Raw genomic sequence first — 13,273 nt, forward strand, 5'->3', positions numbered from 1 at the left:
CATCTCCATGGTGAGAGTTGCACAAACAGGAGGGAGGATAGTGATCTTGTGGATTAAAGGGCAAAAGGAGGTTTCCTAGTACATAAAGCTTGTGCTGATTGCTGTGGTTCTAGATTGAAGGTCCCTGGAAGGGTAGGCTGCAAACACAGAAAGGCTCTCTGCAAAGATAGCGGGGCCTGGAGGTGCCTTTACCCAGCCCTGAAGTGTGGAAGAAAATGCAGCACCTCTTTGAGGAACTAAGGTGTGGATTTGTTCATGGACGTGCCCTTTGAGCATATTTGAGAGGTGGTAAGCCCATGTAGTAGGAACTACCAAAATCTGCCTTTAGCTGGTTCTGCTTAGCTGCCTTTGATGTGGTTCAAAGAGAAACAGAGTTGCACTATGTCCTCTTGGTAGCTCAGAAATATAAAGACCAGCATCATCCCAATGCCTGTATGACAATTGTGCAGTGTTGCTGTCCCTGCCTCTGCTCCAGTCCTGGTGTGCTGACCTGAACTTCCCTCTCTTCAGTACTCAGGTACACATGGGAAGCCTGAACTCAACAGAGCTCCGGCTCCAGATGTGCGTGGCGCCTTCTGCCATTCTAGTTCAGGCCTGATCTTGTTTGTTTTGGAGCAACTCCTGTCAAGAAGCTTCTTCAGGTCTTTTCTATCATCTGACTCTTTAGAGTTAGAGCTCTAGCAGGGAGAACAAGGGATTTTAAAATCCCAATTATCTTGTTCTTCCAGCATCTGTGTCTCTTCCCTGTGCTGCTGAGGGACATTTGCAACGGCATCTTTTGCTGACTGAAAAAACCTCATATCGCTTGATGTTTTTCAGGTTCTTGGCTTGATTGGCTTGTGACTCAGCTCGTGGTGAAGGTACCTAAAGCAGCACTCCTGTTCTTGCCGGGGACACTTCCTCTCAGCTCCTTGTGTTTAGATGATGCTTTGGTCCCTTGCTTGGACCTTCTACTTGAAGAAGGCCACCAACCTTTCCTGTATTCCCAGTCTTCAGGGTAGCTGTGTCTCCATTCTCTGGCTGGACTGGGAGGACTGGGAAGTGATCCTCCCCCTGTACACAGCACTGGTGAGACCTCACCTGCAGCACTGTGCCCAGCTGTGGGCTCCTCAGTGCAAGAGACATGGATATATGGGAGAGAAGGGCCATGACGGGCCTGTGCTCATGGAACTTGTGCTGAGTGCCGTGGTTCCAGACTGAATGTCCTGCGGTGCCAAAGACTAAATCTGCTAATCCTGTAAAATGTAAGTGGAGAACTTGGTTAGGGACATCATAACATGGGCTAATGCAAAAGAGTGTGTAGCTTTTGATGGCAGAGGTGTGGAAAAGCTCATGTGTAGTTTTGTGAGGGTGTGAATGGAGATCATGCCAGAGCTGTCAACCCTGATGTTTTTGGAAGGGAGTGGGACTGCAGAAATGTGACCCTTTCTCTGTAGTCTTAACAAGATGGAGCAGTGCTGCTGGCAACAAAGCTGAGCTCGAGTCAGGCCATCTGCACATGCCCCTTTGCAAATGTCCTGCCGTGCAGACTTTTGCATATGCTCTCTACAGAGCATGGCAGTGCGAGGAGAGCAGTGGGAATACTGGAAGGACAAATATTCCTAGCTACCTCGTGAGAGAGTGTGGGAAAGCTGGAACCAGGCTCCTCTTGGAGGTGCGTGGGATTTGGCTGAGAGACTGATTAGGTTTTAAGAAAAGGCTTTTTGTTGTTAGTGTGGTCAGACACTGGAGCAGAGCCCCAGGGAGGCTGAGAGATACGCATCCTTGCAAATAATTCAAAGTTCAACTGGACAAAGCCTTGAGCTGGCTGTGCTTGGAGCAGGACATTGGGCTGGAGATCTCCAGAAGTCCTTTCCAATCTAATACTCTTCAGTGGTGAGTAGGAGATGTCCACATGGTGTCATTGAGCCATAGTGTAAATCACAGCTGGGACTATGCTTGACTCCCTTTTCCTTGGCTGGCATGATAAGGAGACATTAAGGAAGTGGCTTTACTAGTTCTTTGTGTGAAAGGCATGTCTTTTTGGAGATGTTCACAGGGACTGAAGATGTGTGCTCATCTGGTGCCAGCTGCTATTTTTTGTATTATTTGTGTTGTGACAGGCTTCCTCTTGTATCCCTCCAGGTACAGCTACATGATCGACAATGTCATTCTGCTGATCACTGGCACCCTGCACCAGCGTTCCATCTCCGAACTGGTGCCCAAGTGTCATCCTCTGGGAAGTTTTGAGCAGATGGAAGCAGTGAACATTGCTCAGACGCCTGCAGAGCTCTACAATGCAATCCTGGTGGACACTCCCCTGGGTGAGTGGAGCCGTTCAAAATACCTCTCAGCTGTGTGTGGAGCAGATATCCCCAGTTTAACTAGGTCCGACTAAGTCTAAGTTGTGATCCAGGAAGCCAAAGTGAGGGGCTTCGGTTCAGGTTTATGCCTGTCCTTTGCCAGTTTTTCCTCTGGAAGACCAGCTGGCTTTCCATATACTTCAACAAATGTCCCAACCAGGACGCTGGTACTGCAGGGAATTTGTTTTGTGTGAGCCAGGCCTTGAGCTGTCAGGTCAGTCTAGGTGTAGTTAGATCTGCTCTGCTAGATATGTCTGTTTACCAGCTCTTCTTGGAATTATGACCTGGAACTAGGGAGGAAGGGAAAAGTTTGAGAGGTCTTAGACAATATGGTCTTTTTAATTATTGTCACGGGACACATGGCACATGTGCTTTCTTAATGAAGGGGTATCAGGTCCTCTGCTGGAATGAGTCGCTGAATTTCCAGTACTTGTAGTTGGGCCATTGAGTGATTTCTCATAGGCAACTTTTTTTAGATAATTATAGAGAACTGCACATGCCCAGTCTTGTTCTGAGAGTGATAAAATTAGCTCTAGATCAAGGAAAGCTCTTTACATACCAAAAGCCCCCAAACAACAGCAGGGGTGTGGGGGGAAATCTCTGAAAGCCTTCTTAAGCTCATTGTGTAGCAGAACCCTGCACTGGGTTATCGTATCTCAGGGCTGCAGGCCTCGACTAGGAGGCACGTGACACTAAGACCAAATGCCTTATGAACAGTTAGACAAATATGTCCTTTGAAGATAAAAGGCGTAGGAAGTGGTTCTGGAGAAAGTATGGAAGTCTTTTTGCAGCAGTAGGAGAGGTAGTCACAGGAGACTTTCTAGGTTAGCATCTGTGGGCAAAAATGTATGAGGTATGCCTGAGTCAGTGATTAATCATGCTTTTAGGGTTGCTAGAAAGAACAAAACAGTCTAAATCATCATATTGTCATTGATAGAAATAGTTGGTTTTGGAACTGAAAGTGCTTTTGCAAATGCTCTGTGTAATAATGGGACAAGTGAAGTAGTTGTCATGGAAAAATGACTTACCAGGTGGAGCCCAGCAAAGGCGGGAAAGCATGGCTCAAGATCTGGGTTGCAAGGTAAAGCAGCAACAGAGCAGGAGAACAGAGGCTCGGCATGCAGCTGAGTTGAGCCTGCTGTAGGGGTGATGTGGGGAAAGAAAATCCTCCTCACCAGTAAGTGAGAACTTTCCCATTTTGGGAATAAGAACCACGTATTTCAAAGACATTAGCTCTCAGAGACCTTAAAGCTTCCAGCTGCATATGGAGTGAAAATGCCCCATTATGCTGGTGAGGTGGTTCTGAAGAATGAGGCTGGGGGTCTTTGCATGTTGCATTCATGTGCCTGCACACCAAGTGAGCTTTGCCTGCTTCTGCCCAAGCTAGGCTGAGTTCTTCTTCAGACCTTTGCCCTGGCCATGCCCTTGAGGCTGTGTACCATCTAGTGTGGCATTTCTTCGGCAGGAGAACATGGGGAGTAGCTGTGTTGCCTAAACAAGCAGGCACGCAGGCTCCAGTTGTTTAACTTGCACTCTTTCCAGTGACCACACGCAAAGAAACAGCAGCTCTATCTCCTAAAAGTACTTGAATAGCTACGTGGCTTGGTAGGAATGCTTAACCCCAAATGGCTTTCATAGGTTAGCAGGGCAAAATAAGACTTGCCATTAGCCTAATTTGGGATATTGGAAGGCCAAGAACTGAAATAGCTGTGTTCTCATTCCTCTGCTACTCTGAAGTAGCCACTGCTTAGCTATCCAGGCTAGCCAGTGAGTCCTGCAGTGAAAACCAGTCCTGGCACACTCTGTTTGCGTTTTTGCCAACCGTAGGGAGCAGTGCTCCTCCAGCTACGTGGCATTGGTCCCTGATGCTGTTGCAAAGAAACCTCTTTGGGGGTTAACCCCTGTTGGGGACTCTCTAGAACCTGCAGTGCGGCTGCTGTCCGTGCCATGGAGCTTGTGCTATAAAAGAGGTGCATGCCGAATGTGTGAGCCCACATCGTACCCAGTCTGTCACACAAAGCAGAGCACTGGGCAGTTCTCGGTGTGAGTGCAGTGTCCTTTACCCACAGCTGGACTGCGTAAGCTGGGAAAGATCGTATTTCTCTATGCAGCAAATTCAGCAAAGTTGGTTGCTGAGTGAGAGTTGAAGAAGTCATAAAAGTCTCGTCAATGGATTTTATTGTGCTCTTGCTCACAAGCGAGTGATACAACAGCATTATGTTACACTAGGTCTACAAGACTCGTCTTTATCTGCAGCTTGCAGTACCCTGTGTTAAGTATGAGTTCTGTGTTCTTTAGGTGGCAATGATTTTTCACACTCCCTCCCAGAGATAATCTAGCAAAGTACATAGGGCTGAGCACTCTACCAAAAAACACCAGTTCATTGTGTCTCCAGGATGCTTACCTCCCACCTCTTGTGAGGACTTTTATTTCTCTAGTTGAAAATGGGGCTGATAGACCTGAGCAGGAGAAACAGCTCCTGACTCCAACTGCAGGGTGTCATGGGCTGTAGGAGCTGTGGCGTCCCCATGCCTCCTTAATGCAACTGAAATGTTGGAGGAGAAGGGAGAAGCACCAGATTCCTCAGGACTCACTAGGTACTGTGTCGCAGATGCTCAAGCGCTGCTGCCTTTCTGTAGCAGACAATTTGGAAGCTCTCTTGCCACCTCTGAGTGCTTGCATCTGGGAACAGTTTGGGTTTTGCTTATTTTTAAAGGCAGGCTGCTCTGGCACTGATGCTGGGGGCTAGAGCTGCTGAGAATAGGCTGTTAACCAAACCATAGCACTAAAGGGTGAAGAAAGATTTTTTTTTTTTTTTTTTTTTTTTTTCATGTGAGAGCCCCAAAAGTGACTGTGGCCTTGGGGAGCCATGGTGGAGCCTGAGGTTTGGAGTCATGGTAATTTGGTGGCTACTGAAGATAAGGGCCAGTCCTGGGAGGGACAAGCTCAACATAGGGTGTGCTTCTGCCTGGTATTGTTGAGGACTCTGGAAGGTGCTGGGCCTGGGTGTGGTTAGGGCAACACTAACTCTGTGGCTCTGTTTCAGCTGCTTTCTTCCAAGACTGCATATCTGAACAGGACCTGGATGAAATGAACATTGAAATAATTCGAAACACACTGTATAAGGTAAACGAGTCTCTTGGGAGGGAAAGAGATGTTAACTTCCCTGTTTATTTCTAATGTGATTACAGCTCTGTCTCAGGTCAGGAACTCCAACCTGTACTGCCTTCCTTCAACCAAAGACAAGAGAGTATTTTCCTCTTGGAGTAGACTTAAAATAAGTTTGCTTCCTCTCTCTTTTTCACCTGGTGTAGTGATAGAGTAAACATGGTAAAGAACAAGTTGTATCAATTGGAAAGTGAAATTGTAGTGGCTCTCAGAGGGGCCTGGCATCTGATCACCCAGCTCTGCAGGGTCAGGGCACCAGAGTGAGGCAAAGTGGGGTTGTTTGGTTTTTTTGAGCTGTCAAGAAACAGTGCAAGAGATTTTGCAGAGGTTCTGCCTTTGAATAAATTTCCGCAGGCAGGAGGAGGCTGCTCCTTAACCACATGAGTTTAGGTGTGTGGTTAACTGCAGTCAAAGGGCTGAAGTGGCGAGGTCTTAAACTTGGTTGAAGGACTTCCACAGGCTTGGCTTTCTGTCTTGGGCTCTTTCAGAAGAGCCTCCAACAATCTTCTCAAGCCTTCATTGGCTGTGGTTGGAGTGTGATGCTTGTAGTAGAGCAATGTAAAAGGTGCAGCCAATGTGGAGGAGTCTGGCAGGCTGGGGAAAGTTTGGCAGAAGGATATGGAGGGGCTATAAGGATCTCCTTGTCCTGAGCCTGCATGGGGAGCTGTCGTGTCCTCTGCAGGGCTGGTCTGGTTTTAGCTAGCAGTACCAAAGCGTCTTTATGTGCAGGCTGTGGCTATCGCTCCATCTCCACTCTCCGGATGAAGGTTGGGATGCAGATTGTATCTGCCAACCTTGTTTTGGCTGGTCACAGCCAGCCTGCAGTCATTTTGACCTCTGCTTCCCAAGGAAGTGTGTTTTCTCCTGTTTGGAGAGGCAGAGAACAGGTCAGGCGTGAAGGGAAGAAGGCAGCGGGAGGCGAGAAGGAACTGTGTGTTGGCAGTTGAGCCCAGGTGCATGTGACCTCTGGCATGTACTGGGCTTTTGCTGTAAGGGAGGAGGTCTGCCTGCCTGTATAAACACCCATACCCTTACAGGGTGCAGACCTCTGTGGTGGGGGAAGGTGGGGAGCAGAATAAGCACAGGGAGAGCAGTTTGGGAGATGCTGTCATCTTGGGTCCCAGCTGTCACACCCTTTCCCGTGTCCCTTTGAGGCCTGATACTACTTTGCATTCTGCTCTTCCTACCCCCAAATTGGAGCAGAGGTACCTGGGATGTCTTGGCATGTGCTGGGACTGGTTCTTGCTAAAGAGCAGCCCATGAGGAGCACAGGAGCTCTGTCAGCAACAAATCACGGGGCTGCATGAGTGTAAAAGGTAACTGTTGCTTATAGACTCACACTTGAATCCACCTCTCTCCCCAGGGACTGGAAAGTTTTTAATACAATGCAAATGGTCTTTATAGGCAAATGAGGGAAATAAAATTAGGTCTGAGATCTGGGCAGTGCTGCTCTGAGGAACACAGCCAGCGGGTGCCCGGGATGGATGCCTGTGTCCAGGGGCAGTTGGTGAGGGAGGGAGATGTGCTACCTGCCAGACCTACTGGAGGTGTTTTGAAGGAATCTGTGAGAGCATGTAGACAGAAAGTTTGAGCAGAATTCACAGAAAGAAAGCAATTACAAAAGTTTCTTGTAAGCAATGACAAGCGATTAGGTTCTCAAATGGAAATACGGTTAAGATGGGGAGCAGAGGTTAAAAGTAAGCAGACAGCTCTTAGTGTAGAGGGCAGTTGGTGGTGGAGTCCTGCAACAGAGGTGTGCTGGCATTGTTATCTTCAGTGCTTGCTCCCTTTTTTCCATATCTTTAATGGATATGTTGAAGTGAAGCTGACTGACTGTTGGCCTTTGCTGGCGACCTTCTTCTAGGAACCAGCTGAAGGAGCTTTGTGACTGGACAGTAAAATATATCAGGCAAATCAATTGTGGATAAATGTGGAGTGATGTACGGGAGAAGCAAGGAAGTAATCCTAATTCTGCTTCTACAGCAAGGATTTCCTTGTTCCTTTCTATTACTAACTGAAGTCTTGGGTTATGATTGACCTAAGCAAGTGTCTCTACCAGTCAATCTATTCCGAAGAGTAGGAGAGAAGAGAATTGCAGATATGACTGTGCTGCTGCATACATCTGTAGAGTTTATCCTGAACAGTCTCATTCCTCTACTCTCTCATGTCTGAATATGAGCAGCAGAGCAGGAGAAGTTGCTAAGGAGGACAAGTGTAAAGGTTTGGGTACAATGACTTCTGTATGGGAAGCTACAAAAATGGTTGGGATCCTGCACTTGGAAGAGGAGTGAATCTGGGCTGTGGTGGTAACTGCAGAAAGTGTTGGAAAAGTCAACCTGGATGGACAGGCTACAGGTGTCCCTTTAGGCTGGATGTGGCAGACAAGTGGGGCTAGTGGGAAACAGAGGGTAAATGTGTGGGTTCATGGCAGTAAAAGTCCATTAAGGATTATTAAATGCAAAGACACCATCATTTCTGGGGTAAGGGTTTCAGGACACTGGACAGTTTCTGTAAATTTCTGTCATCTGCAGAGGGGTCGATAGGGGAGGGTACCACAGTGGCTGTTTTACAGTCTGTGTTTCCATAGTGTCAGTGATACTGGATCCTCATCGAGTGCTGGATATTTCATTTCACCTGGTTTTGCTTATAAAACCTTAGGTTTATGTGTGAACTCTGAGAACAGCGGAGGTAGTGACTGAACCTCTTATTCAGGTTCCCTCTTCTGTCAGCCTCAAGCAGTGTCTTTTATCCATGTCCTTGTTCCTGTGGTGACTCTGCAGACTGATGCTCTGTGCTCTCCTGAACTTGAATGGTGGCAAGTGCTGGAGACGATGTATCTTTGTGTGATGCTCACCCAGCAGGATCCTCTTGCACTACGTGGTAACAAATGTTTACAGAACTCAGTAATCCAGGTGCTTTCCCTGTGCAGAGGCTGAGGGTGTCCAGCATGTGCATTCTTGGTGCGTTTCCAGTCCTGCTGTTGTTGTAACAAAGCAGAGATTTGTGATGGTTCAGTATCATTTTATTCCATCTCTTTTAAATCATTCTGGTTGCAGGTCTCTGTCCAGGGAGGTGTTTTATCACATGATGACTTCTGCCGAGAATGTTTTTGCTGAACAGCACTTTTAGCCATGCACAGCCTTCATAGGCTCCCCCTGGGAGATAGAGTCATCTTCCAGCTGGATTATGGTACATCTCCACAAAGGATTACGTTTCCTGGAGGCAGCATAGCTGTGCCTAGCCTTGTATGTTTTCTGCAGTGCTCCACTTGGGATGGAGACCAGGTGGCTGCAGTGTGAAAAGAGAGTTGCAGAGAATGGCTGGTTTCCTTCACAGATGTCCTGTCTCATCTCTTGACTCTGCTTACACAGCGGTACTTTCTGAGCTTAGGTCTTGCAGCTATAGTTGTGTGGCTTGGCATGTTTTTGGAGGCCAGACTGAGGTCAGGAAACCACGTGAGACTTCAGTAAATACTTTGCAGTTAGACAACTCAAAGGAGCAAAATAAACTTTAACCTTGCTGGCTGGGGATCTTGCCTGCAGTAAACTCATGCAGTCCCTTGAACAAACCCAACCACAACCCTTCATGTCTCCAGCTCCCGGGGAAGTGCTGTCTGTTGTGTGGGCTTGCCATCCGAGTTCACGTGGGGTGAGAGCGTCCACGCTGTGTTACAAAGCGTCTGGGAACATCCCTGCTTGCTGTCTGTCCTCTGCTGAACAGCGCTCTGGGGCAGTAGATGAAGCAGTGTAGATGAGTGTTCATCTGCCCTCTCTCTTCCAGGCTTACCTGGAATCCTTCTACAAGTTCTGCAAGTCACTGGGAGGTACCACGGCAGATGCCATGTGCCCAATTCTGGAGGTAGGTCTGGAAACGCCTGTAGCTGGTTGGTGTTACAGTGATATTCATTGCTCTGTGCTCAGGTCAGCTTGCCTGCCAGCACAAAGGATGCTCAAGATATTCTTCAGCATCCCCATGCACATTCTTCCTGCTCACGGGGAGACCTAGGGAAACGGTGCCTGCACATGGCTTTGGACAGGATTGGTTCCCCAGTCCTGTTCTTGCCAGATGCTGACACATCTGTTGCCTTTGTGGCAACATCTTCATCCTCTGACATGGCTAATGAGCAGGAGAACAATCAGAGCTGTTCAGTGCATGGTCTGTCTCTGTGCCAAGGCTGTCTGTGGGATGTGCAGGTCTCGGGAGCAGTAGGTGAGAGAGACTCCTTGACCTGGGCTGAGTTCTGCTCAGTGATTTGGCTTGTGCCTGGGCTGGGGATTTCTTCACCTGACTGCTCCCCAGGCATCAGCTACTGGGCATTCTGGGAGCCTGCACATGTAGCCTGCCCTGGCTGAGCACTGGAGAGCTGTCCCAGGCAGTTTGCTTGTGCTGTACTCTGACGTGGCTCTCTTCAGAGCAGTGTCAGTACCTGCTGGCCTCTGGAAAATATCACAGAATCAGAGTGGCTGGGGTTGGAAGGGACCTCTGGAGATCATCTAGTCCAACCCACCTGCTAAAGCAGGTTCACCAGAGCAGGTCACACAGGATCACATCCAGGCAGGTTTTGAATGTCTTCGGAGAAGGAGACTCCACAATCCAGCTGGGCAGCCTGTGCCAGTGCTCTAACAGATGCTGCATCCCAAAGTGAACTGCTCTTCTCCTGCAGTTTGAAGCTGACCGGAGGGCCTTCATTATCACCATTAACTCATTTGGTACTGAGCTGTCCAAGGAGGACCGAGCAAAGCTGTTCCCGCACTGTGGCAAGCTCTACCCTGAGGGCCTGGCTCAGCTGGCCAGAGCGGATGACTACGAACAAGTCAAAAATGTTGCTGACTACTACCCTGTGAGTGCTTTGGGCTGAGGGCTGTGGGAACTGGTGGAGGGACCTTCTCTGGATCAGAGCTTCTTGGGGATCTGGGGGAACTTGTGGATTGACAGCCTGGGGACAGGGATGCCTGTCTTCTGCTGCCACTGATAGTCCTGTGCTCTGCTTGGCCAAGAAGGAGTTGGCTTGACTGGGATGCCTTTGGCTTGTTAGTCACAGCTGTCATTGCAGGGGTGATAGGGAAACCAGGTGTGTCTTGTGCGCCCTGTCCCAGGGTGTGGGGACAGTCCTCACCACCAAACCCTTGAGATATTGATGTAGCAGCAATGACGATCCCTCTTTGGCTGGTTGGGATGAGAAATCATGTGCCACACCTCCAGCCCTCGTGGGTTGCTGAGCTCTGGTTCAGTCGCAGGGGAAACGCTGACCTGGGAGGACACATTTGGATGTGTCTGGGTTCTGTAAGCTGTTCTTGTGCATGACTGGGGACCTGTTTGAAGTCAGAGAGTTCTGTGTCCCGTTACTGAAGCAGCCAGAGCTAGTGTTTGCAGACACTGAGGTCTGTCCCAAAGACTCCAGTCTGTACATGGAGGGGTCTGTACCTATTGCATCCTCCTGAAGGGTGAAAGCAATAATACGACTTTGAGAACTGCACATTTCAGAGAAGGGGTAGAATCTCTGGCCGGACAAGCTCACAGATGAAATAAAGGCTTTCTCTGCCTTCCTGGGGCTTGCCCTCAGCCAGTGTGTATGCAGTGCAGCCTTGGGAGCATCCCCTTGCCAATGTATGTATGCACAGGGCAGTCTTGACTTTTCTGTGTCCTCTGCTGACCTGATGTGGTGGCTGGGGCATCTGTTTGATGCACAGGGCCTCCAAACGCTGCTGAGCTTGGAAGCCTTTGGGGTTTGGGTACATCCTCTTGTAATGTCTTCCTGCAGGAGTACAAGCTGCTCTTTGAAGGGGCTGGCAGCAACCCTGGAGACAAGACCCTTGAAGACAGGTTCTTTGAGCATGAGGTGAGTGAGCACCGAGACACTTCTTGGAATGTTCCTGCCTGTGCCATTTGCAAAGCTCAGGGTAGCAGCAAGCTTGTGTGCTGCCCTGGCAGCAGTGCTGCGGATGAATGAGTTTGGAGCAAGGAACAGGATGCCCAGCATGGTGCTCAGTCCAAGTTCTCACTGCAACAGATCAGAGCAGTGTGAGAGGCAAGTCTGGGGCTGCTGGTGGATATTTGGTCAGTTGACAGCAAAACCAGAGTGTAACTGTGGGAAAGGAGGATTTTTTTGCAGTACCTGAGGGTATAAATATTTCCCCCTTCAAATGCTGGAGCCTGTCCTGAGCCCTGTGCTCAGGTTAGAGCTGCCGCAAGGACCTGGAGAGACCTGTGCTGAGCCTTCCGGCAGTCATGGGACCTCCCAAGCTTCTCCACGCTTGCATTGACCAGCTCCTCCTGTCTGAGGTGGACAAGTGACATGTCCTTGTTTGGGCTTTCTCCAGGTGAAGCTGAACAAGCTGGCCTTCCTCAACCAGTTCCACTTTGGAGTCTTCTACGCCTTTGTGAAGCTGAAGGAGCAGGAGTGCCGCAACATTGTGTGGATTGCAGAGTGCATCGCCCAGCGGCACAGGACCAAGATTGACAACTACATTCCTATCTTCTAACCCCGCTCTGCTCCTGTCTGATCCTCCTGCCCCTGGAGTCCAGAGGGAACCCCGTCTAATGCCCTGAGTTACCCCTTGCCCAGACTCCAGGATTGTCCCATCTGTGGAACTGGCTCAGATGAAGAAACTGTACAGTTGCTAGTTAAATTATTCAGAAGCTGAAGTTTGAGTTGTGTGTCCTGTGCGGGGTCTGGAGGGACCAGTGTCACAGGCTTGGCCGTGTGTAGCAGGAGTGACACCTCCTGTTGTGTATCTCGTAGTCCCTGTGTTGCTGTACTAATCTGCTGTATGCGCTTATGCTCCTAGAGCACGCACCAGCCAGGGGTTTGCTGCCTCCAAGGGGTTCCTGCCACTGCAGAGGAACACATCAGCTCTGCCATGGCTGGGGGCCGCTCTGTCAGTGCTCTGCACGCTGCCTCCTCAGTGTTGCTCATGTGAGATTTAGTTTGAGAGTAATTTATAGTGTAGGCTGTGCTGCTGTGCAGTCCCTGCATCCCCCTGTAGCTTACCCTGACCTGGAAGAGACTGAGCAGCCCTACCTGGGACTGGGATGGAACCTGTGAGAATGCAAAGGCAGAGCCAGAGTGCTTGTGTGTCCCCACTCAGCAGCATTTGCACTAGTGCAGCCTTGCTGTGTCCTCAGAAGCTGCTCTCACCAGTCTCACTTGTGCCCTGCAGCTTGAGAGGACTCTCTAACGTGGATGAGCTCCTTCCTCTCCTGAAGACCCACAGCCTGGAGTTTACACACAACTGTGCAAGCATTGCAGCTCCTTTTGGCTCTGTGGATGGTGCTGGACCCCTGCATCCTCCCGGGGCAGGCATCCAGGACAGTGCAGCCTCCTCCTCTGTGCGGGGGTCTGGGCTGGTGCTGCTGTGGAGCTGTACGGGCACAGCTGGCCCAGGGCACCGTGAGGAGGGTGGCTGGTAGCAGAAATGTCCCACACCCTGTCCAGGCCCTGCCTGCCTGTGGTTAGGGAGTGGGAGCCAAGCCCTGGGCATGGTGTGGCAGCCCTGCTCCTTGCTGCTCCGCGTCTTGGTGAGCCCAGGTCAGGGAGGTGCCCTGTGGCAGCGGAGAAGCCTTACTGATGGGAAACATGTGCTCGGTGCTGCTGCTGTGCAGGGATCAATGAAGAGTGTCTCCATCTCAGCTTGTGCTGTAGTCACCTCTGCAGTGTTTGTTATCCTGTGATCCTCTCCTCTCTACACCAATAAATATCTGCCTCCTGCACCTGGCTCTCCCTGCTTCCTTGGGCACCTCCTCCCCGCTCCCCACAAGGAGTT

General features: G+C 49.8%; 1 protein-coding gene across 1 annotated transcript in view; it reads left to right on the top strand.

Annotated features, from left to right (window-relative positions):
• ATP6V0D1 (ATPase H+ transporting V0 subunit d1) overlaps nucleotides 1-13,209 on the top strand; it is a 33,819-nt gene extending 20,610 nt beyond the window's left edge. The window contains exons 3-8 of the mRNA XM_080351993.1: nucleotides 2,125-2,303; nucleotides 5,389-5,468; nucleotides 9,291-9,368; nucleotides 10,174-10,350; nucleotides 11,272-11,349; nucleotides 11,831-13,209. Coding sequence (XP_080208119.1) covers nucleotides 2,125-2,303; nucleotides 5,389-5,468; nucleotides 9,291-9,368; nucleotides 10,174-10,350; nucleotides 11,272-11,349; nucleotides 11,831-11,992 — 754 coding nt within the window. The 3' untranslated portion in view covers nucleotides 11,993-13,209. The remainder of the gene's footprint in view (nucleotides 1-2,124; nucleotides 2,304-5,388; nucleotides 5,469-9,290; nucleotides 9,369-10,173; nucleotides 10,351-11,271; nucleotides 11,350-11,830) is intronic.
• Nucleotides 13,210-13,273: the final 64 nt, after the last annotated feature.

The sequence above is a fragment of the Nesoenas mayeri genome (assembly GCF_963082525.1).
Source record: "Nesoenas mayeri genome assembly, chromosome: 12".
NCBI lineage: Eukaryota > Metazoa > Chordata > Aves > Columbiformes > Columbidae > Nesoenas > Nesoenas mayeri.